At 38.7% G+C, this 25,869-nt stretch overlaps 1 protein-coding gene across 8 annotated transcripts in view; it reads right to left on the bottom strand.

Annotated features, from left to right (window-relative positions):
* Positions 1-4,781: 4,781 nt before the first annotated feature.
* Positions 4,782-25,869, bottom strand: part of CCSER2 (coiled-coil serine rich protein 2) — a 61,731-nt gene continuing 40,643 nt past the window's right edge. For 4 of the 8 annotated variants that reach the window (XM_048310533.1, XM_048310535.1, XM_048310532.1 and 1 more), the window contains one exon: positions 4,782-9,987. In XM_048310533.1, the coding sequence (XP_048166490.1) occupies positions 9,166-9,987 (822 nt within the window). In that variant the 3' untranslated portion in view covers positions 4,782-9,165. Of the gene's footprint in view, positions 9,988-13,725; positions 13,766-18,232; positions 18,318-25,869 lie in introns of all 8 variants that reach the window. The other 4 variants (XM_048310538.1, XM_048310536.1, XM_048310539.1 and 1 more) reach the window with 2 other exon arrangements.

Genomic DNA, 25,869 nt, shown 5'->3' on the forward strand with positions numbered 1-25,869 from the left:
TCGCAGCGCCAGAGCCCCACCTATGCCTGGGAAGGTGTGTGACACACGGGGACAGGAGCTGGCAGGGCCGGCTGCTTGCATTGCACTGCCCTCTGCTGTCACAGGAGCCTGAGCACGAACTTCCTCAAAACACCGATTCGCTTTGAGCTGACCTACAGAGAAAGGGAATAGACCCAAGTATTTCCCCACGGGATTTTTCCCACACAAAGTGTTTCGTCTTGCTCGCTCTTACCCACCTGCCTGCTATGAATTTACAATTAAAGTAATAATCCTAATTCTTGTCTTTTCCTGTCAGTAGGGCTCCAAGTGCTTTACCAAGAAAATGTTTACGATCAGATTTTGGGTTTTACCCTTCAGACGCTGCCTAAAACATGTTTGCTAAGGCCTGGGCAATTGGTACTGAGCTTAGAGCGCTTAGCACAACACAGAGACCCACACTCCTACTCACAATAGCTGCTGAAAGGCCCTTCTATAACATTTATCATGAAGCCATCCGTGTATTTCCAACACCCACCCCTCCTCAAATTTGCTAGTTTGTTCCCGCACTAGCACATTCCAGGATGGGACACAAGAAAACATATGGAACAAATGATGATGCAGTGTTCTTTTGTGTCAGCAATATAAGGAGTGTAATGCAGCTCTGTGAAATAACTTCCATGACCCTTTTTTTCCTTTACAACAAATAAATTTTTATGATATCAGACTATATTACGTGACAGAAAAATAACTTGTGAAGGTAATCCCTTGAGAAAATGAACACTCTCAAAGCAGCTCAAAAAAGTGTAATTAGAAGCACATTTTAAAGGAAATACACATTTTTCATGCCTAAATACAAACTCCAAACATACAGTATTTTTTCAGTGCCCTGCATGTCCCAGAAATGCCACACACAGAGCTTTTAACAGCTGTTGATATAATGCTCACACACAGACCTTAACTAATTCCTTTGAAGTCGGGAATCAAATGCCGGGATAAAACGCACAGGAGCATGATTAGCAGAGAGCTTGTGCATCATTAGGCTTCTCTGCATGAGAATACCAAATCTGCAACAGCTTATCAGCATATGGTTTGAACATCAGACTTTCTAGAAACATAAGCTCAGATCCTGGCAGATCAGCTCAGCCTGACAACCTTCTGCTGTCTCTTGCTTCCCTACTCCTGCCTGATCCAGCGTCTCACATGACGGGCTGTCCCCTGTCACCGCGGGCTGCTGCCTCGCCACTGGGGGACAGGAAAACACAGCAACAACCCCAGAAACTACCTAGCAGAGAGTTATAAACCAGGGCTGAGCTCAGGGTTGCCTGTAGCAGTCTCAGTGACACACAATCACTCAGCCAAAGGTGAGTGGAATTAAAAAGGAAGGATCCCACACACAGCTGTTGGTATAAACATGATGAACACCTTAGGGATCCTCCTGGAAGGTGGGGCCACAGGTTCCTACCACCCCATGAGACTGCCAGTGCACTGTTTGGGATAGAGATTTCCATGAGGATTTCCTTACAGAGCTTCAGAGAACTCGTTCACTGTGCCATATTTAACTCACACAGAGAAACCATTCCCTCTCATTTACATGTCATGAATTCCTGCAAATAACTGCCACAGAACCCTTACAAGATGGAAATTCACTGGATCTAATAAAAGAGTCTCAACGAGGTCCACAAAACTTGCATGCAAGGAATTTAAAAAAAAAATTTTAAGACTCCTGAGCAGGCAAATGCAGGAAGATTAATATAGTGTTCAAGAAAACAAGGGAGGATTCATTTCCTCAGGGAATTTTTTCATGCTGTCAGCATAGAATCTTGCAAGCCTTGACTTTGCTAACACTGGTGCTATTCTTATTTTATTTATGAGGAAACTAAGGCAGAGAGATTAAAGGTAGCATGGGATAATTAGCACAGTTTGTCAAACTGAGTAGCAATTAAAATGGAATTGTGGGAATAGCTCGACTTTTGTATTACTAAGCACTGAAATCTATCACACCAAACGATCCAAATCCTTAAATGCTCATAGGTTTAATATGCACATGCTTCTGATACAGCTAAATTAATATATTTACCACCCCTAGACTGACCACTGTGTACACAAAAGGCACTCTGATGCTCATGCGGAAATGAGGGCTGCTTTTCAAGGGTGCCTCTAACTGTAGCACCCAAGATAACAATGTTATCAGGTCTCTTCAGAATAAAATCTAAATAATTGTTTTGATCGGAGAGGTGCTGACAACAACATGTCAGAATCTGAAGCTCCACTGAAATCTAAATGCTTCTCCCAAATTGGTGCATTTCTATGGAATTTTCGGAAAAAAACCAAACCAAACCAAACCCAAATGAAGTAACTGTTGGAATTTCCCATGTCTACAACTGGTTTTAAATGCCTCTCACCTTGGACTATTTCAGGGGCTTGCACTGTAACAGGCTTTAAAAGCCAACCTGTGTCATGAAATGCTTTCAACAACTGAAGCGATTCTCAGAGGCTGTGGGGGAGGGCAGCACTTCAAACAGCTCAGAAGTTTTCAGATTGTGCTCTCCTTTGGAATGATCGAATTCAGAATCCTTCTTAAAACAGAGCTTCTGGTCAATTACTTCTGCCTTCAGCATCTTACTAAGAACTCATACTGTATTTTCCGTGAGGACTTGGAGCAAGCATGCAGGGCAGCCCACGTATTGTACAAGACCCAAGGGCTCTTACTGCCTGTGGCTTCAGAGAAAACTCCTGGAAATCCTAACAGAAACCCACCTTTTTAGTTTTCAGATTGACTGATTAGCACTAAATATCTGAGTAACTGATTTTTAGAGCTGGAGCATTTATGTTTAGTGCCTTCTGCTACAAGCCAATTCCTGTTCGAAACAGCAGCTAATATCCATAACCCAGGCCAAGCAGCAACTGCACAAATCCAGCTGATGTTACAAATACTTCAATATTAACTTTTGTGCTTCAGCTGTATTCAGTTGTTGTTGGGGAAGATGAAACAGGAAAGCCTTATAAATATGGTTGCCTGACAAAAGATTTTGGGAATATGAAAACTACAGGCAACATCGAAATGAAAGCCACTTTTGAAATACCAAGTCTTAGTTACTGAACAACTGGAAAACAATGGTATGGCCGACTGAAGTAATCCCCTCTTGATGGAACAATACCCTCTGCTTGCAAACAGGTCCAAGGGTCAGAGCAGACCCTACTAGCTCAGCAGAAGGGGTCCAAAGAGTAGTTTTTAGAAGTTAAGATGTAACACTCTATGGTAATATAAGAACTCTTATAGGCTGTATGTAAATGCTATAGGATTTGTATCTTGTATTAGATTGGTTAGTGACAATTAGAATATTCAGTACAGAAGATGATTTATTGTATTGTAACCAGGACTTCACCATTCTATTCCATTCCATTCCATTCCACTCTCATACTCGCTCTCTCTCTCTCTCTTACCCGCTTACTCTCTTGCTCTCTTGGGCCTGCTCCGAGCTGAGTCTGGCAGCTCTGAGCAGTGCCCCTATACCCACGCCCTTTGCAATAAACCGCTTATACCAAGATCTGCTTATAGAGATCTCCCGTCCGTAACCTACAAGTTGTGCTCTTAAAACCTCCAGACATTTCTGTCAAAGGAAAGGTGCCAGGGGTGTTGATTCTGGGTTGCAAAGGAAGGGAAATGACTGAAATGTCTTACCCTGTCTATCTCACTTTCTCCCCACGTGTAACATTCTGCCCAGCAGCAATAAAGCAGCCCTGCTCCAGGCTCAGGAGACCACTGCTCTGAGTTTGGAGAGCAGAGGATTGCTCACCATGGCCAAGAAGCCTTTGCCTCTGGATGAGGAAGACAGGGAAGCTGTCAATCACAGCTTTTAGGGACACTATTTCCATAGTCATCAGCTGCACAGTGCATCAGCTGTTTAACATCTGATGATCACATTGGTAAGGATTAGACACCACGGTAACATAATCTGGTCCACCAAGTAATGAAGAGCACAATTACCCAGGAGAACTACAAGGCAGGAGGATTCATTCCCACTACCTTCCTTCCCTCTTGGGCCTCGGTTAAGGAGGTACCTAAAACGTGTTTGAGCTTGGAAACCCTGTTCAGGAGTTCTTTCCACCCTCAGAACCCATGAAAATTTCCAAAGGCCATCTTGAAGCTCAAATAAAACATTAGAGGTTAAAGATTACAAGTGCCTGCCTGCAGTATATTTAAAATGTTCTTACTTCAAACCAGGATTCTCCTCCCTTTTTGATCATAGTTTCAAACTTGAACTTCCATCTACTGAAGTAGGTCAGATTAATTAATGGAGCAGATTTCCTTTCATCTCAAGAACAGCAAACCATTCAAACTATGGGCAAAATACTGACATACAATTAGGACTTACATATTTGCACAGGTTGTATTCATTCGGACTTCTGTGGGGAAATAACCTTCTCTAAGTATCTTAAAATGATGATTTTAACTAGTTAATTGCGTAAGAGAACTAATAAATACTCTTCTCAACTGCACTACAGGTGCCATAACACACCTTTAAGAATTAGCAGTGTCAGTCCATGTTCATCTGCAATCAATACATTAAAATGTTTAGCTTTTCTAAGTCTTTTTGCCCCCTCCTTTTCTTTTTTCCTTTAATAACAGTCTCATGCTAAAAGCCTGCCATTTCTGTTGGAGAAAGATAGTTCCAAGAAAAAAATCCACTGTAAGCATAAGCCTAATCTCCCTGTCCCCCCAAATTTTCTGTCTACAGTTCTATCTACATTTTGCACAATGGCTTGAAAAAACATACAAATGAATAGTCAAGAGAAAGGGATACTTATTAGAATTATGACTTTTATTTTTATTCACTAGAGCAACATTGAGGAAAGAATTTTTACATACAGGTTTTTTAATCAACTTTACAAGCAAATTCCAATATACAGTATTTACTCTGGCCTGTGTTAAAAAACCAAAAACAACAAAGCAGATAGCAAGGGTACCTCTTGTTTTAGCTAGTACTGAATTGAAGATTTTGTTACACAGGAATTATATTGGGTTTATGGTGGTGCTTTTACAATTAAGTAGGCAGTGAGCAGCTTTACCACAACAGTGACTGAATTTCCTTGACAGCACAGTTGTAAGATGACTATACTGAGCCCTACCACCAGGGTCACATTAAATCCACTCTGCTCAGAAAAAAGCCCCTGTAACAAGATAAGGAACAGTTACGGAAGCCCAATTCAAGAACTGATTTCCATTTGTACAGCAAGGAAATGTCCATATTAGGAGGATTATGTGCTGTGCAAAACCAGAAATACTTGCCCCCCAACATGCAACCTACCCCAGTATGACACTTTAGAATGTGCATATGGCTGTGACATGCAAACAAAGGAAGTCACGCAAATGGTATTCAGTTTTCAGGCATTGTTACGACAAGTCAGCATTTTGATCAAGGATGAAATGAACTGGACTGACCTATGATGCAGTCTAGTTGTTTTGTCTACTCTCACTGCTACAAGATGGAAAGCTGAGGAACCCTTTTTTTTTGGAACTGTTTTAAAATTGTGTTGTTTTGGATTTTCAGGGCCTTCGTAATTATTTCAAGAAAGTCTGAGAGATAATATTGCACTTCTTTTCTCAAAACCATATTCTGGGACCATTATTCTTTAAGAGCTATGCTAGTCCTAGGGAAATCTTGCCATTAGCTTTGATTGGCAGTAGGAAGTTCTAGCTTCAGGGAAGGGGAAGGCAATAATGATCTGGCTGCATCATCAGTGTTAGAATTCCACAGTTAAATTAAAGTCATTGCACAACAAAAACTCAGTACACTATATGAATACTTTTAAACATGCTACAGTGCATATTGATTCTGTGAAAGTGATGTGAAAATACCTTGGAAACAGCAACACTACCGGGGAAATTTGTTTCGAACAAAAGCCACACACAGCAGGAGGCATCTAGATTATTTTAGGCACAACTCCAAGCAATAAAGCTCATTTAAAGTGCAATTCTGTTCTCTTCTTTTGTGTTTATTCACTTGTTAAAATGCGTAATTGCCTCTGTACACACATACTGAACAGTAGTTTAATACTTTTGTGAATATTGCACAAAAGAATGAGAAATCAAAACCAAAAAAAATGGCAATAAATCAGTTTTATAAACCTAAAAAAAAAACCCCTGAAGATATCAAATACTTAAATGTATGCATTTTGGATAATCTGCACCAGTACTGATGATATATCTGCACCTTTCATAAGGTAGATATGTTACCTGAAAATACTTACTTAATCCCATTTGACAAGCACTCTCAGTGCCCTCTCATCCATCACTCCCCAAACCCCATCTTTCACCGAGGTGAAGCTTCAAACCTCACTTCACCACTTCTCTCCCAGCTGCCCATCTCCTGACAGCCTTTGCCCGTACTCTGGACTTACTATACGTGCAACAGAGCCTTCCCTGGAAAAGTCTGAAGAGCCCAAACATGCAGGTGTCTTAGAGGGATGCGGGTTAGCAGCTGAACACAAACACAAGCCAGGCTAGCATCTGTCTCATCCATGATCAAATCCTGCTGGCTCCAGCTCAGTGTCTCACTAATCTGTCAGAACAAAATGGGGAAATGCTATAAAAAAGGACTATAATCTACTTATGTTCCTTTAACACATATATACATGCCCATATAAATATAACTTTTTTCTTCTGGAAAGAAAAATTAGGAACTGTCTTTTTAATGAAAACCTTGATCATCTCGATTTTCTTTGCTTAATTTGCTTTGATAATCTCCTTAATTTTCAATAAAGGTGCAGACAGATATCTATACTTTTAAATGTAAACATAAAAATTGAAACATCACTAGATCAGGCTGGCGATACCTCCAGTATAAGAAGCAGAAGATGATGGATCTCTGTCAATAACATTAGGTGAAAATCGTATTTTTACACAAAATCATATACAACTAAGAATAAAATCAGCTTCTCTTCAAGGAAAGTAAACTTAAAAAACACACCTTCCATAGAAATCTATATGGACCGGAAAATGAACCAGGAATCTGATCATTCCCTCAGCAGTCTTTAAACTCCTGAGAAACAGTTAGCTGCCAGGAGCTAGTTTTGGGGAATATAAAAAGTCACTTTTATTTTCTTATTTAAAGCAAATACGTACACTAAATGCCATCTGATCCAATGGTTTTCAAGGAAATAAATTATTCCCGGAGCATAATTGTTACTGCAATCTCAAGTTATGGTTTCTGATCCTATACCAACTATCACAATTAACATTATTTGTCTTGTTATGTCTTGCTTTCATTGTCATCGCCTCAGTTCACAGAAAGTCCTGCAGCTCCCTTATTTCAGACTGATATAAGTAGTTCTGAAAAAGAATCTCCCCCTACCCATTTTTCACCCCCAAGCTTTTCATTTTTCCACTTCATCGTCAGTTAAATAAAATTACAGTGTGAGAAATGCAAAATGATTCTAGAACATCAACTATGTACTGAAAACTCAGGTGAGACAACTCTTTTCCTTCACCCAACTGAGGCGTCCATCAGGATAGCCCCAGATAAAGGGCTTATATTATAGAAGCTGAATATTGAATTCATTTATGAAATGTCTACACCCACTCACTTTAATTCTCTCAAAGAAAATACTGTAATATGTCCATGTCCTACAGCCAGAGCCTAGAACAAACTAACACTGTGTTGCATTTTACTGACATTATGTGCTCTTCAGGAACAGATTTTGAGCCAAGTTGTTGCTGCTGATTTTAAAACCGACTCAAGAACAGGAGGAAAAAAATCCCCAACCAGTAACATCCAAGAGAGTCATGGGAAAGAAGGGAAGAATTGGAGATGGGACATAACATCAAACTTCTGGAAAGCTTCTGCTTTCTGGATACGCACACATGTAACTCACATCATTTGTGTCATGGTCCCAGAGTGCACCAAGACTACTTTCAGAAAAAAAAAACTTCTCCTAGAGAGCACAAAAAAGTTGATTTTTTTTTTTCTGCTTTATTTCCCCAAAAAGCTCCTTACCACTTATCATGCACTTCTTCAGAAATTAAAAAAAAAAAAAAAAAACAAACCCCAAAACCAAAATAACACATCTCTGAAAAACTCTTAAGAGTACCAGCTCTGGATTAGGACATAGTAGGATTGCTCAAGGCAAGTAAGTGGGTTAATTTTTTCCTTTTTTAAAAAATAGTTGCATTTTTAATATAAGTTTTATTCTGTAAAATAGTTTCAAATTCTTACACATATGGCAAAGTTTGTGCAAAATTTCAAGTCAGGTACTTCAGAGCCTTTCAATATTAAACAGAAATCAATAAATACAAGCAGAACAATAAAAGTTTAAAATATTAATTAAAATGCATGTTGTGCAACCTCAACATAGGTGTTCTGGACCCCTTATTCCCAGAGGTTCCCTACTTACCAGTTCCCAAGAGCCTGCATTGGAAGGTTTGGACAAACATCCTTAGCACTGCATTTCAAGAACCTACCCAGTAATGTGTCTATTCAACACAATAAAAACATACCACAATCGTTTAACAAACGATGATGTTTAAGCGAGAAGATTCATTTCACCCTGTGAAATCTGCCTAATGGCTGTGAACAGTGAAAACGGGATAAATAAAGAACAGAGCAACTTCAGATTACAGCAAAACAAAACAACACAACCCACCCAACCCCTCAGATTAAATAACATTAAATATGTCAGTCTTGAGAGAATGATAAATACAAGGATTTTTGCATAGGCCTCTGGAATACAGAGTCAGAATTATGGCCAATAAAACATCTGCTAGTCAGTCAAATTTTCTACCACTCTGACCTAAGGAGTACTCAGAACCAAGAAGTTAAACAGAACAGCAATTTCATTGTCTAATAACTCAAACAGAGGTAAGAAATAATTTCTGCCATCCTGAAATAGTGCAGCATTCTGGCATTTGTGGTCACCACAGGACTTCAGTATTTGCTTAATGACTAAGATTGCAATACCATCTTTATTACAGACCAACGATAAAATAAAGCATTCTCAAGAGAAACTGCACAGCTCGTAACATCAGCCTCAGAACACGGCAGGATGGAGAATGCAAGCCCTAAAACAGGTGCAATTTCGAACAGTGACTTGGGATTTGCAGGCTGCAAGTACAGCAGGCTCCAAGGCAGTCACAACACAGGAAGTGGTTTATGGCATGGCATTGTGCAGTGAGATGTGGGTACGTCCTCAGTGTGTCTTTGTTTTCGGGAGACGGGAATGCCGACCGAAGGCCGTGCTGCCCCCGGAATGCAAACCAGCGGGGTGTGTTTGCACGTTTTCCTTTCTCTGGGCTGGTGGCCTTGGGATGTTAGACTTCAGGGAGGTGTTCTGAGGCTCTGGAGGTACTGGTGTGGATTTCTGACTGCTCACTTGCTTGGATTTAACAAAGGACGTAGTTGGTGGACGAAGTTTAGACACTTTCTGACTCTGTTTACCCTTTAGGTTATCCTGCCCAGATGTTGGCTGTGTCTGAGTTGAACTACTCAGTGGTAGAAGCTCACGTTCCTTGGAAGCAGCGGAATGATCTGCAGATCGTACGAGAACGGCCATGGTAGGAGGCACTAAAGCAGTTGGGGGTTTCGCGATTCTCGAAGTCTTTGGCTGAGAAGCCTGGTTTGTGAATGAGGGTTGACCTTTCACAGATAATCCAGTCTGCACCTCTGGAGCATCAGCTCGTGTAGAGGTCTGAAAGTGGGAACGAGGTGGTAATGTACCTTTCTTATTATCAGCCACCTCTCCAGGGTCTTCAGTGTTTTTGTTTTTCAAATTGTCCAGATAGGATGCATTTTCATCTTTTGTGTTTAACTGTACACTCGTTAAAGAGTTTCCGTCATTCAGGCTATTTGGGAGAGAGACATTTGCAGCATTTGGATTCTGATCATTTCTATTGTCATGCAGATCTGGTTTAGGATATTCACTGTGGGCCTCGGTATGTGGAGTTTTTATTAGTTTTCCCTGGGCGAGGTCTGTGGAATTGGGAAGGCTGCTGGAAGGCTGTAGTACTTGAGGCTGTTGAAGAGAAAATAATACAAGAATATATTAGGCAGAGAAGACACCAGATACGCTCTGAATCCAACGTGCGCTGACTGGATGCTTGGTAAGGGCTGTATATCTGGGTCTTTAAATCAAAACTTTGACTGTGGCCAAACAGGATGGGTCATGGGATGCGCACAAATGGAACTTGTAACTGAAGTGGAAAAAAAATATACCAGCACTGAAATAAACAATAACAAACAGACCAAAAAGAAACCGATCGGCTTAAAAAAGAAACATGAAGAAGGCATGGTTGATGGTTTCACCCAAATCTGCAGGACAGCACAAGAATTAACGTCGGTGCAGATCAGTTCTAATGAAGTGCTTAACCCAACGCAACAGCTGTGTCCAGCCTACAGTTCCTACTCACTGCATACTGACCTCAACTATCCCAACCTTTTTATTGCACAGGCAGGAAAGGAGTTTGATGGACCACGTGCATTTAGAGGTTTTTCCCTGCCTTACTGAGGCCAGAAAATCTGATGGAAGTATGTGGTAATCAGGCTACAGACAAAGCTTAGGTAATCTTGAACTGATTTTAAATGGGCTGATAAAGAAGCAGAGTACATGTGAAACTAGAGATCACACACTACTACACTGATAACCACAGGATAAAGGTAACTGTAGAAGGTTTTACATTTTTTCAGAACATACAATCTAATCAGACACGCATCGGACAAGAGAATTGCCAGTACCTCTTCTGGGTAATTTCTATTCTCTTTGCTCTGTCCTGTAAAGAGACTTGAAAGATTAATGGTGTACTAGCTTCACAGTACATCCTAGACCTGCAACTTGGATACAGATCTTGGAAGCATTATTAAAAATTCTGCAATTCGTGGCAAACTCCAAAACCTAATACAATTTAAACTACAGTTTTAGCAGGTGTGGATGATTTTTCTCATTTTCTTTACAAAGGAGGGGAACTGAATTACTACAAATTAGTCATCACTCAACTACCTGGATTCTCACCAGTTGACAGATTGCATGTACACAGTAAACAGGCTTATTCTGTTTACTAGTGAAATAGAGCAAATAAAAATGAAGCAATGTTTGTGTTTGGGAGGTTTGACTAAAAGTGTCATTTTAGTCACTCTCCTGAATTATTCACAAGTTGTAAAGAGAAAACCTATTATTTGTCTGGTCTTTTTAGCTCTTCTTTGAATCAGAGGGAAGAATGCGATGATAGCTGTGTATGCCAGATTCCTGTTAAACTTTTAGGGCCATAGCCCATCTCAGGATTCTTTAGGCTTTTCATCTTTTCCCTGGCAGGATTACGACTGAAAACTGAATCCTCAAAATTCCTCATCAAGAAAAAATTTAATGGTTAATGAGAGGATAATCAAGGTTTCTCGTTCTATTTTTTTTATTTATGAGCAGTTTTCCCTTTAGAATATAACAGTTCTACATGTAAGCAAAGGGAAAATCTGGATCTGTGACATCACCTATCAGTGATAGACATGGAAGGCAAATATCCTGAACAGTCTGAATATGACTCTTTTGGAAAGAGGGAAAAGATTTTTAAAAAAGACAAAGAAGCCTCCAAAATGGTGTCAAATGAGTACCAAACTATTATTCCTTATGTGACCCAAAACTAGTTTAACTTTGTGAATCCTTCTTAACCATACAACCCTACCGGAAAGAAATGCTAAACACAAGGAATAATTCAGTACACTGAGAGGGTTACAGCTTAAATAAAATTAGTCCTCCAGATATTTTTTTCCATTTTCCAGTGTTTATATATGGGTTACAGAAGTTATTACCCTTCCAGTCTAGGAGCTGACAGGCAGATGTTAGCCAAAACGATTTACTGATTTGAGATTTCACCTGCAAAACCAAAACTGCTAATAATGAATGCAAAAACCAAAGCAGTATGTACCCGATTCCCATGCAAATACTACAACAAATAAATCATATTTTCTAATCCTACTTGAAGGAAAAAAAATTAAAACATTTATAGCACACAATATAGTGTCAAATGTGGAAAAATAGTCGTCAGAAAATATTTCCCCCTCAGCTAGGAAGGGTTTTCAAATGTCAGTCTTTGAAAACACAGATAAATATCTAATCTGATCAATAAAAATTCTAACTTAATATCAAATAATTCTAGGTCTACTAAACAACAAAATTAAAAAACTGGTAAGTCACAAAATAAACTAAATTTGTGTGGAAAATGGAGTTAAACATGAACACATCTGAAATACAACAAAGCCATCAAGGTTTCAATAATGCTATTTTGAATTCTTCTGACAAAGACTAGGTAGTATTTGAGCTTTTCCCTCTGGGTAATTTTGTATTTTACATATAAAGATAGCCAGATACATGTTTTCCTCATTATCCTTCATAACCTTAAAAAGTCTAAGCAGCTTATTACTCAGAAAGTTAGCAATTCTGAAGTAGAAAATAGCTACGTGCTCAGAATTATGAGGACACTAAAGCTCTGGTAACAGCTTTGCCCAGTTGTTTTAAGTACTGTACTGCTTTCTAATTGTGGATTTTTAGTCAAGGTCTGTCCAATTATCACAACTACAGATTTTAATCTCATCAAATTGCTACACGCATGAACATTCAAGATGACACTGAAAGCAGCAAAATGCCACTTGCAAAATATGCAAGTAACAGTTCACAAGGTACCTAACACTGACAACTGAATTATTGTCACCACATCCCATATCTTTGCCTTAAATACAAGTTTTCCTTTTACAAAGAAAGTCTTGGAAATTCTGACCATATTACAGGTAAAAACAATGAGCCAGCTGAAGGACTGAAGTACTTGTGAATTCCATCACTTGAAGGAGGAGAAATAGATAAAGAAGCCTTCTGCTTTCAAGGCATACTATTTTATTTCACACAAGTCCTTGATGAAAAAAGGGTTTCATCTACATTGTTTTGAGAGCACTTCTGGAAATATTTCTGGGCTGGGACAGACCATGACTTGGTACAAACTGCCATGCTACCCAGACTTCTATTTATGTCCCATATAGAAACGTGGTAGACAAACACCTGCACTCCTTTGGGATGCTCCTAAAACACGAAGTTGGACTCGAACAATTCAAGTGCAATGTAACTGGAGACAATTAGTTCTCCTCAAACTGGAGTACATTAGACAAAGTGCTCTGTGCACATGCTCCTGTCTGCACAAAGAAACAGATTTTTCTGTACTGGCAAGAGCTTCAAAGCCTTCCAAGTATTGATGTGCTAATCAAAATTACTCAATTCACTCCCTACCTCATTGCTTAAGAGATTTTTGTATTATTTCTCTCAAGTAACACTGGCTGTTACATCATCCAGAGAAAGATGACATCCACGACAAGGATTACTACTACTGCACAGTTATGAAACTACTGAGATTGTACTAGCTTTGTGTTGGAAAACTGAAACATCATGTTGTACTGTTAAACAAGTTAACTGTTAAAGAAGTTAAAAATGTGGTCATGACAGTGATACTCATTCAAAATCTTTAGTTGAAAATCCCCTTCAGTTTTGCTTTGGTTATCTCGATCCCCATCTGGATTCCCTATATAATACCTCCATAGAATGAAATAAGGGCATTTTCTCCCTGCAGTATGTTGAGGAAGGAGGGAAGCGATGCAATGGAAAATCTGAGAACTGCATGCACATCTCCCACAGACATGCATCATGCATAGGGCAAAGAAAAAACCCAACAGTGAAAATGCGTGAGGGGGAGACAGGAATAAATCTGAAGTTGTACTGTACCACGCTTTATCACAGAAGTAATGGACTAACTTCTCAACTCCTTGCCAATGGCATAATGGAAAGCAGAGACAAGAAAAAGACAAGGACAATGATGTCAGAGGACCAAGACAAAACAATGAGCAATTGCCATGACAGAACTGCAACTTTTCCCCATTTCAATTGCAATTACCACATCCCCCATTGGTTTTTAATCTGTCTTCAAGAACCAGAGGTAGCAACAGTGTTTAAGTAATGCAGTACAAAAATATTTATGGCAAGACCTGCATTGAATACCTTTGCTCTTACAACTTTAAGGTTTTTAACACAGTTAATCTCTTATACTCCAAATACTGCAACTAGAATTTCTGTGTATTATTACAACTGTATAAATCAAAAATCTTTGCATCCATGCTTATATACATTCAATATCTAACCACGAACAACAAGGTCATAAAAGGCACAGCATTCTATCCTTGGATCATGTTGCCTGTATTTTTAATAACTCATCTTCCTAGCAACTCATGAGTTGGAAGAGACAACTACCACAGGTTCCTTTTGGAAAGGAGTGGAAGGGAAGGGTCGGAAACCCTGCTTCATAATTCTTTCATTTCCTCATCAGTTGTGCCATCCCTCCTCTCCCTGCCTTGGCACAGGATAAGCCATCATTTCAAACCAAGGCCTGTGCAGACACAGCCCTGCTGAAAGGCTACACCAGACAGCTCTCATTTTCCACCTCTGGAAAACATCAACATTTCACACCTTAAATCTGTAGCATTTGCTAATACCTTCTTTTTGAACTTCATTTTTTTTTTCTTTCCCTTTGATCTAGCTGTATTATATCCATATTTCAACACTGAAATATAGGATTCTGCAGTAGGGAGTATGACTTCAAATAATGACAAAAAACAACCCTAATTTTTTTTAAACTACCATTCACCACCACCATGAGACTAGTAAAATAATTGGTAATGTGGCACAGCATTACTTTTTTTTCTCCATAGTCTGTACAGAAACCGCAACTTAGAAAATTTTATTTTCTCAAATAAAAATTACTTAAAGTAATAGATACCTAAATCAAGGCAGGTATTTCATCTACAAATATAGATATATGTGCAGCAAGCAGATAAATACGACGATATACAGAATTAAGTTTTGTTTGCAAACATAAATTTAGTTAGGTACAAGAGACATTTCTCTTGTAGTTGAATCTGCAACTACCCAAATTGGGAGGAAAGAATTTTTCTTAAAAGACTTTTCTTCATAAAGCTGAACATTCGTGGAGCAAAAGTAATTACATTAAAAAGACAGTAAAGTAATGATTCCAGGACATTTTTAATAATTTGTCACAGAACTTGCCAGCTAATGCTCTGGAGCAACTTGGTTCTTCTAACACAAACACTTTGTACACCCTCCAAAGAAGCTGTATTGGTCAAAAAAGCTTTGGAAACATTTCAGTGCTGAGCAACGTGCCTTTATTTAAAAGAAAATGCATGAAAAAGCATAGCCTGCATCTGATTTACACTGCATAGAGTAGCTTTCTTCCTGGTGATAATAAGCTGTGTGTCACCTGCTAGAATTGCTTAGATTATCTCTGACTATAATGCTTACATACAAAAAGTCTAAATACTTTTTCCAGGACGTGCACAGTAAGTGGAGATGTAACAACTGCAATGCTTGAATAACAAAGCAGTTTTGATCAGCACTTCTGTGTGGAGAAGCACTTGGGGTAAGGGGCCTGGAGAAGGTGGTGTAATATTCTTGTATTACAATACAAGCTCATGATTGCTTCCTTACCAATGTGTATTCTAAATGTTTGTTTCTAGAGCTGCCTCATTAAAGCTCCAGAACACAAATGGAAAGGGTTTTAATTGTATTGAACAAAGCTTGAGATGTCATCAAAATATATCCTAAAACCAAATGAAAAATAAATGACCATTACACAGGAGTTTAGTTCAAGACACGTGGGAATAACAGAACAAAATTATAAGATTTTTATTCCCAAAATGACAAAATCAATGTACTTTTATCAAAGTGTTTATGAGATGCAAAGTGCTGAATTGTTTCCAAGGCTGGTGAAGAAACATGAAATTGATAAATGTGAAAGTATTAAAAATTAATTGTCATTAAAAGTGAAAAACATACATCCAACGTTGAAGTGTGCTGCAGTGCAGTGATATGCTTGCTGACATGGTGACTGGTGCATAGAGAGAAGAACCATAAACCTACACTAGTGTAGTATTACCTAGCAGGGATATATTTCCTGTTCTGTACAGCAGGAGGGAAATTATTTTTAGTTGTTTATACACTGTAATATGAACAGTTTACAGATTTATACCCTCATAATCTACAGTGCCTGTAAGTGATCTATGTATCCATCAGCTATCAACAGCACAGTGAAGAAACCTGCAGAATTCACAAGCAGAGATTATATTTTAGCTTCAGGATCCAGAAGTTAGGAAAGAAGTGCTTGACTTCCAAGTCTATACAGAAAACACAACCAGACAAAACCTGAGACTACTTCATGTTTCCATCATCTTCTCTGTCTGTATTATTGCAAAAGAACACTGACATTAGTGTGTCAGGCTGTCCTACACTCAGGGTGATGCCCAGCTCACCACATGCCTCAAAACCCCCTAATGTGGCATTTCATACCAGCTCAAAAACCTGCACACTGAAACCACTGAACCAAGTGGGAAAGAATACTACTAGTGACCATTCCAGTAATGTTCTACTTTACAGAACTCTTCACACAGTGAAGAGGATTTCATTAAAAATGTCTAAGGAACCTCCTAAGTTATACTAGATTTTCATTCCCAGTATGGCTCTTTAGAGTAAACCTAGGACTTAAAAGCTAGTGGAACACTCCACTAGTGGAAACTTGTTTTCCTAAACAATACATTAGTTATAGTTTAGGTTAACTAGTCAAGGGCCCATTTTCATCTACTTTACTTCCTTCACTAGTACTTCATAGAATGCAATACGCAAGATGCATACTAAAAAATCCAACCTGCTTTAGCAATAAAAGTTTACTGTGGAATCCCAAGTAAGAGGCCACTGTTGTTACTGGAGGAATGAGGTGGAGGCTCAGAAAACTAGCAAGATTAGTAAAGTATTCTTCTTCAGCTAAGCAGCCACTGTGAACGATGTGACACCAGAGGCTCACACATGGCAGCTGGGACACCATCCTCCCATTCTGACTCTCCAGTCACCAAGCCCCAAAACCATAACATTTATATGATCCTCAGGTCTAAAACCGATCTCCTTGAAGTCAGTCTCTTCAATAGGACAGTGAATTACCCAGGCTGTGCTACTGCTGGGCCCTCCACTCAGCAACAGAAGGCACAATCATCAGATTCTGGGGTTCTAAGTTCATTACACACACAGAGTCCCACATCAAACACCACAGAAAAATGAAGCACATCCCTTATTGCACAGAGAAAAGCCCATGAAACAGGCTGTGCATTCCCGATGAGTTGTTTACATGAACATTGTCACAGAAACGTCAAGAGAGTATTTGAAACACAAATCACAAAATGTAAGATTTTTTCTTGTGATGATGCAAGTAAGGATCATCGCAGTGTGCAATACACGTAAGCTTAGTTTTCCAAGGTGCAGCTTACTCTTCAGATCTCCATTGGCCCTGGAAATCTTACTTTGTTTCCATAATTTTACTTTTTCCTTTATTTCTTGTCCAAATACACTCTTGAGTTTTGCTAGACAAACACTGTAATTTGCAAATTACAGTACATTTAAAAAATATAACTTTAGCGTTACAAAGTAGTTATATTTCTTCAAACACTTATCTGTTCATAATGCAATACCAAAGCACGAAATAAGACTTACCATTTCTCTATGTCTACGTAAGCATACACTTTTAAAATCAGCAATTGTCTTTTGTTTTGCAGATCGAAGCCAAGTGAACAAATGCATCCTACATCAGCCCACATTGTAGCTAGCACATAAGGAACGTTAATAAACATGCAAGTTGTGCAACAGCCACTTCAATGTAAGAGAAGCCTTTTTACAACAAATACCAAGGGGGTTGGAAAATTAGTTTGAGGGAAGCCATTCTAAAAAGTTAAAACTTTTTGTGAGAGACAACGCAAGTGACACTTTCCCACCAACACTTTTCTGTACGATGCGTTCACGTAAATACGCCCACAGACGCGCGTGCGGACGCATGAGCAAACAGAACACACACATGGACGGGAGAGTGCATCACAGCCATGGAGAACAGGGAAATGCAGCAAGCAAGACTGATGTTAAGACAAGACTGGAAACAAGGGCCTACTCGGGTTTGCCTGAAGAACTGCTGAGGTCTATTGGCATTTAATGACTGTTATAAAGCTATAAGTCGTAGCTGCTCGTACGCTGGCTGAAGGAAGCGTTTGGTTAGCCACAGACTATCGTGTATGCCTGGAGAGAGATCTGCCTGAGAAAGGAGGAGACTACGAGATGAACAGTGCGTGCAAAGGGGAAGCTTCTACTGGAACACGGTGAGGGAGATGAGTGAGAGGTACAGACTCACTCTGTCTGCGGTGCGGTGGAACACTCCGAGGGATGCCCTGGAATGAGCCCTGCCAGGGAGAGAAGGAGGGAGCAGAATACCCACCCTGTGCAGAAAGAGAGAGGGGGAGAAGTATAATAAAAAAAGAGAACAGGGAAAAACAAGACACCAAAAAGCCACACCATTCTTTTTCTTTTTCCCCCAGAAAGGTATCATTATATTTCCCAGTTGTCCTATTTTGTAAAAGCAAATGTTACACGCTACCAAATCCCAGATGTCCTAAACTACTCAGAAATCTTACAAAATACCTCCATTTTTATTCAATATATAAGCACACATTTCTGTCCAAGATAGCCTTCGGGGAAAAGTATAGAAGCTGAGCTTTTCATGATAAAAATACATGATAAAATTGTATTTATACAGCTTTCAAATGTATTTTAGAAATGCCTCACCAAGTAGTAGCTTGCTTAGTTCTAATCTACTGAAAAACCAGTCAACTTTAGCTTACAACAAAAAATTTCTAATGCATAGAAACAAATCTTCCAGCAAGTCCTGGTGCTTTAGAGGCCACTTTACTCCAATTTCAACAGTATTATTTATCGTGGTAGAGGAGAGACAACACAGAACTGTTTTCCTTGCACTTTGCTCTTGGAGCTTGAGTCTTCCATGAAAGGATCAGGGAACTGTGCAGATCCATGCTGTGCAGGGTTTGCCTGTCAGAGCTCTCAGATCACCACAAGGGTGACACATTGTGGTTGCTGTGTTCTCAAAACAAGAAAAAGTAATTTTCTTACTGCTTATCCTTTTCCCCACACCCTTACCTTTGCAAATCCAAGCTGCAACTTCCCTCTTAAAAAACACAATCTTGACTTCCTATTTCAGCAGGAGAGGCTTAAGTATTTACAATCCTTTTGCCATCTAAGCAGCTGAAAAGTGCTTTTCTAAGTCTAGGAACACTGATACTACAATAATGACTGCCCCACTCCTCCTGACCAACAGCAACTAATTGTGGCTACTCTGTCAGCCAGTAGGCTGAAGGTATCTGAACAACACCTGCCTGACAGAAAACAGGAACCCAGCTTGCCCCTCCTCTCCAGATTCTCTGCTGCAGATCATACTGCCAGGGCTGGACAAATAATAAAGTATTTGATTTCCATGCTTCTTGTAAAACAATGTTAAACATCACATTATTTCTAGAAATAAATATTCTGTGTTTGTCTTAGGAGAGTTTTAAACACTTCCCTGATCTTCCAGTTATCCTAATCTAATGAGATTTTATCCACCACTATTCCAGGTTTCAGTACTGCTAAAATGAAACTTAACACAAGGATTTAACCAAGTCTTTGAATTTGCTAGTCAGAACACTCTTAATCTAGAACAGGAAATAAAGAAAAAAGCCTGACAAGGCTGCTTTACTGTCTTCAGCAGCTGAGATAGATTTTGCTGCAATAATTGTTTTAAGGGAAAAAATGAAACAAGTTCTTCAGTCTGATTATCTCTAGATGGAGATATTGATTACCTAATGTGTTCTTACAGTCCTTCATCAGTAGTCATTAAGATCACAATTTTTAGACTGTTGAATGGAAGAACTGGAACAGTACTAGCTTCAGTCAAGCAATGGGACAAAATAATATAACATGCTGCATCAACTGAATAGGTATTAAATACATAAATATTCCTGGGAACACGATTAATCCATCAACCAATGACTGATGAGAAAATTATCAAAAGCTTTGGATTTTCATAGCATGGTACAAAAGAACACTACATTTTCCAGATTTCCTCATATTTCATCCAAAATTGAATCCAGGTAGCAAAACACCAAGAAAAACTCTCTCCCTTCTCTAAACATATCTGAATCTGCACGTAGTAAAAAGCGCATTATTACCAGGCACAAGTCTGATTTTGCAGACTTATCTGAGTTGGCAATGGGCTTTTTCCAGACTTCTTTGAAATTTTTAACACATTAAGAAGGGAGGTGAAAATTTAATATCCTCTCCCTTTTACTCTCTGAAAAGAGAGATTAAGACAAGCACAAGCCATCTGAGCTAGCTAACAGTAAAGACACTATTGTAAAGGCAATGAAATATTTGCATGTCTTGACACGTTCCAGAAATTTTTAAGCATCCATATTAGCACTTCAAAGCACAGCACTAAGTACAGTCTTCTCAATAATTCTTCATACTAGTTTCTCGTTGCTCTGACTGGAGAAGCAAATGAAGAAAGTGCAATAATTTCCTTGAATCTTTTGCCTGCTGAAGTGAACTGGTCTCCAGGCATATTTTAACCCCCTTCTCCCAAATGCTGCAGTTGACATTGCTCCATATAAGTAAGCGTCAAATAAATGTCAGGGGGTTTTTTTGTAATAAATAAATAAATTAATAATAAAAAAAAAACAAACAAGAATTGTTTAATTGTACATCAATAAGGTAATTAAAATCAACATCAATTGAAAAAGTAAGGATCAGGAGATACAGCACTGGGAATTTATTAAGATGAGTGTTATGACTTACACTGATTATACAAATTATAAAGGATGTACCAATCCCATTGATATAGCACATTATGATTTAAGTATCTGCAAATATGCCTGGCTTATGAAAAGATTAATTTTCTTTTAATAGTATTTATTGTACAAAATTCCAGCAAATTTACTAAGCTTTCTCCTTTAATCAACAACTCATATTCATCTCCTATTAGTGAAATGTGTACTGAGGTTCCCAAGAAATCCAAAGAGGAGGAAAAAAGAAACACACCAATAAACACATCTCCTCAGATGATGGTATGTACTCAAAATACACAGATAAAGTGGCAGTCTCCTACTAAAAGTAAGAAACAAGAAAAACCTGAATCACCACTTACTTATTACAATGTCTGTAAAAGTCTCAAGCAAGGAATGCTAGAATTGAAAGACGAGAACATGACTTACCTCAACTTCTATTAAAAAAACCAAACCCAAACAAAAAACATTTGATGAGATTCTTCTGGGTTCTGAAGCAACTTTTTCCACTTAGACTTTAAAATTAGACAGCAGTTGGAACAGTCCCTCCCCACAGCTATTATGTGCATCTAGCCACTACTCTTAAATCCCATTCCTCTTATTTTCAGATACTGGATTTGTGAAACAGCAAAGGCATCCCCAAAGAGAAGGGAATGAGAATTTTAAATCAACATAAGATTCAGGAGTGGAAAAATAAGAGCAGCTGAGATAAAGCAGCCTACAAACCAGAAAGACAAATGTTCTTCAAAGATCCTGATGAATTGTACTATTGCTTTATGTTGTACTAAATGCTTTATGAAGTTCTGACTAACTGCACTGGGAAAATCTGTTGGTCGTTTCTTCTTTTAAATGCTGCTATGAAGCCTAAGGCCAGACTTTTCCATTGTTAGTTATGAGCAGACCTCAACCTTAGAATAAGAAATCACATGAACAAAAGCAATTGCTTCTGCCAGAAAAGGAGAAGCAAAATATTTCTAAGCTACTGCTGCACAGTAATTTTAGCCCAACAGCCAGATATTCCAGCTCTTTTCTCAAGGATACACCAACATGCAAAACTGCTACTGCTTTAAAAAGTCTTTTCTGCTGCAGAAACAAATACAGCAAATATCCTTTTTTTAATCCGTTCAACTGAAGCCTCTGAGCACTTCAATGAAGAGAGGATTTTTGCTGCCTCTCACCAAGCACTGCCAGCTGTTTCATACACACTCAGAGCTCCACATCATGAACAAACCCAGAAGGACAGACTTCAATATTAAGGCAAACAAAATGTTTCTGCAGCAGTCTCCTGGCCTAGCACCCAGAAAGAAACCATGAATGAGCAGTTCTGACATGCAATAGTCCTTCTGAAAGTATTCAGATAAAAAACACCACCAACACAGTTTTATGTGCTGGTTTACACTAAACCAACAAGAATTGTTTGTGAAGGGTTCAAAGACCTCTCCTCTGTGTAGTCCCTACATGTCATGCACAGTCCCAGCACAAGAGACACGTGCACAACATGACCACCTGGTCCAGCTATGGTTTTGTTTCACCAAGAACGTGTATAAGAACATGAAGCAAACAGCAGACCATTGCACAATGAGAGAAACCAAGGCTGGATATGAAGGTGAACACTGATACAGTGACTGGACCTCAAAACCTGCAAGTTTAAGAGTTGTGGAGCTGACACAGACAGGATGTTTAAGGCTAAGGTGGAAGAAGATACTAAAACCAAAAGGACAACAGCACTCAAAGACAGACAGAAAGGATGACAAAGGTTCATCAAAACAATTGACATGAAAGGCTTTGGAATGACAAACTGGAACAAAATTCAAAAGGGAGGCAAAGAATATCTCAGTGCAAAAGCAGAGAAGATGGAGCAAAGAACAAGACCATGCATGTTCCCATGCAAACTGACAGGTTCTGTTATTCTACCAGAGACAAGAATGAACTTGAACACACATTTAGGCAGCAAAGCTCATTCTCATCACTGGGAGCTGTTACCAAGGGGGAATACCCAGCTTTTACTGCACACTCTATCTACTCTTGCAGGAAGAGCAACCAGGAACTCAGAAGAACTGGTCCTCACAGGCCAGAATCTTCTGCAGGTATCTTGGACCAAATTCAGGGCTTTGTAGTTTGTTTGCTTGTCATTTACTTCTCAGCATCTGCAAACAACCTTTCCAGCCCAAGAAACCAAATGATTTATCAAAAAAACTTGACTTCTAATCCTCCAAGTCCTAAAAATATCAGTATTTGCTATTACAGAAAGAATGCTGCAAAGCCTGCAAGAGAAGTGTGGCAATAGATGCTCACATTTTTCTTCCTTGTAAGCTGTCCATTAACGTTAATTTCTTCAGGTAATTTTTATCTTCTTCCAGGGTTTGCTTATTTTCTTCCATGATAGTAAAATCCTAAGACACACTAACTGGAATAAATTCTGTATGGGAGATCTGTAAGAGATCCTTTTAGAAATGTCATGGTCTACCCTGCCAGCAAATACTTGTACAAGCCTTCATCCCAAGGATAGTTAACCAAGAATGGAACACAAACAGTAAGAAGTTACCTAAGCTTTGAGCATGCTGCCAGGACGCTTACAAGAAATACCATGTCACAGACACAGTAGACAGGCAATAGGTAGCTACCTATCATTTTTTAAGAAGCCCAATTGCCAAAACATTTCTTTTCAGCCCCTAGTTTTTATTACGGGAGTACTAAGTTTCAAGGATTAACCTAAAGTTACATAGCTTCCACTTATGTACATATTTACCTTTAAATAGAAAAAAACCCCTGAAAGTACTTCGAAAAACTGTGGTCCCTGAAGAGAACACCACCAGACAAGTTTATAATCACATCAGAATGGGCCATTTTCTAGAAATATTTCATAACAAAGAAACTACGTGAACATGATTTTTAAAAAAGACTACGTTTAATGATACCCACTTTAGTGGCAGAACCATGAAATAATCAGAAATAGCAGCCAGTTAAAATGGCCAGCTGAATAGCAACAAATTGCTGCAATTCATATGGTCTTAAATTCCCAACTGAAACAGCTGATTTCCACTCTCACTGTTCCCTAGTTTATTCTCGCATCTATTCTTTATGACACACTACATTAACAATGTTTGTTAGGCACATTTCAGTAAGCATTTAAAGTATTCCTTGGAACACTAAATCACTGTGTTCCCAGACTGGTACTTACTCCTGAGGAATAAACACATTGTATCAGTTCTGATTTGTATAGAATATGTAGAATTTATAAACAGTCACATTAGTCTTGAAAATTTTGATACCTGAAGCACCTGCCTCATATCCACCATCATTTAAAATGACTGGCAGGTCAACACAAATAGGAAAAAATGAAATAGTTAAATATTCATCAAAATTGAAAACCGTTACCAAGCTGAAAGAAGCAAAAAGTTTATCTGTCTCAAAGGAGCCGTTCTGTCCTTGCCAAGACTTCAATTACAGTTTGGTTTTTAAAAAAAAACCAGCTACTCTATATAAAACCTGATAATTTCATAAACATTAACAACATTTTAGGATTTATATCACATTTAGGACCAATAAACCTGATTTCTCTCAGTCTACATTCTTAGGTCAAGACCATTAAGTTAAACTGAACAAGAATGTTAATAAAGCAAAACAGCTTCTTCAAGAGGGTTTTTGGGATTTTTTTGAGTAGTGAGAATACGTTTTACTTAGGTGTCTCCTTCTATTTATTGTACTCTTACCTCAAGAAAATAAGAGCTGACTGTGTCTCCTTTCTATTGCAAGAGACGTTTTCTGTTATTAGGTTCCTGATCAAAAATTATTTCATACATTTATACTTCTATTAAGCCATGCAAAGAATCATCCAAATGCATGTTAGCAGAGGGAGCATTAAGCCAGAAAGCTGGGGTCTGACCACTAGAACTGAAATTTGGCTGTAACAGCCAGACCATTGTCCTACTTGAAGAAATCCCACATTAAGGAGTTCCTGTTTCTGTTGGCTGACAGAAAGCCTGTAACCTACAAATACGCACGTGAAGACATTGAAAAGACCCCAAAACATTCTGCTCCAAACTTTCGAGCTATCAAAAGCTCCTGAAAAGCAGCATAGTTTCAATATTTGTCAATATTTCATGAATTTTCCTAAGTCCTTTATTAACTTCATGAGAAACTTTGCACGTGGATGAACATACTGAGATGTTTACATTGTGCATGTAGTGACCATATGTCCAGAAATGTGTGTATCATACACATATATCCACACACCCAACCATGAATACAGCAGAGGTTCCTTCATCTCTTCTTACAGATACTGTCCTTTTTAACCCAAACTTCCTCCTGACAATAAAATGTCTTTTTAACAAAACTGCAATGTAACTTAGAAGAAATATATGGGCCAACCTGACCAAAACAGACAATTGTGCTGAGTGACTCCTTGTGCTCGAGACAACAATGCAAATTTCCCATCTTCTCCAATATCTTTGTCTTGTCAATTCACACCACAAGTTGCACAAACTAAAACTTGTGTAGTTAGCAACTAACTTCCCATGATTATTAGACTGTTTCTGAAGCCATTTGAAAAGTGAGCTAGAAAAAAAGGAACATGGAAACAACAGCCACTAACCTGGAAACAGGATCAATGCACAAAGACATCAAATGAACAACACACACATGAAATTAAAACTTGGGAAAAAGAAACAATGCAAGGGCTCAGAAGCTTCAAAGCAAAAGGAGAAGAAACAAACGAGATGAACAAAGACATTACATGTACATGGGGGAGCAGAGGTGTCAAAGCAAACCAAAAGCTACTTTAGGTTATTATCTTTTGACACTGGGTTCTTTATCAGACAGAAAGAAGGAGGTTGGAAAACAGGGATAAGGCTGTTTGCCAGTAACTGGTGAACACACAGCACGGTGGTGTTTCTGCCCTAGTGCTATATATTTAAAAGAGCGATTTTAGAAGGATAACAGGGGTCATTTTTCTTTACTACAAGCTTACTCAAGTAACATCAGGTAGGATAAAAACAAAGAAACAAAAAAACTAAAACCCATTTTTAACCTTTTAATAAAATCTCCTAGGGTTTCTAGCTAGAGCAGTAGATTCAAAATCCAAACGCTATTTGCTGGTGACTAACAAAAGCCTTGTTTAGCATTCAAAGGTAATTTCTTCTTAATATATAATATCAAA

This window comes from Corvus hawaiiensis, chromosome 8 (genome assembly GCF_020740725.1).
Source record: "Corvus hawaiiensis isolate bCorHaw1 chromosome 8, bCorHaw1.pri.cur, whole genome shotgun sequence".
Taxonomy (NCBI): domain Eukaryota; kingdom Metazoa; phylum Chordata; class Aves; order Passeriformes; family Corvidae; genus Corvus; species Corvus hawaiiensis.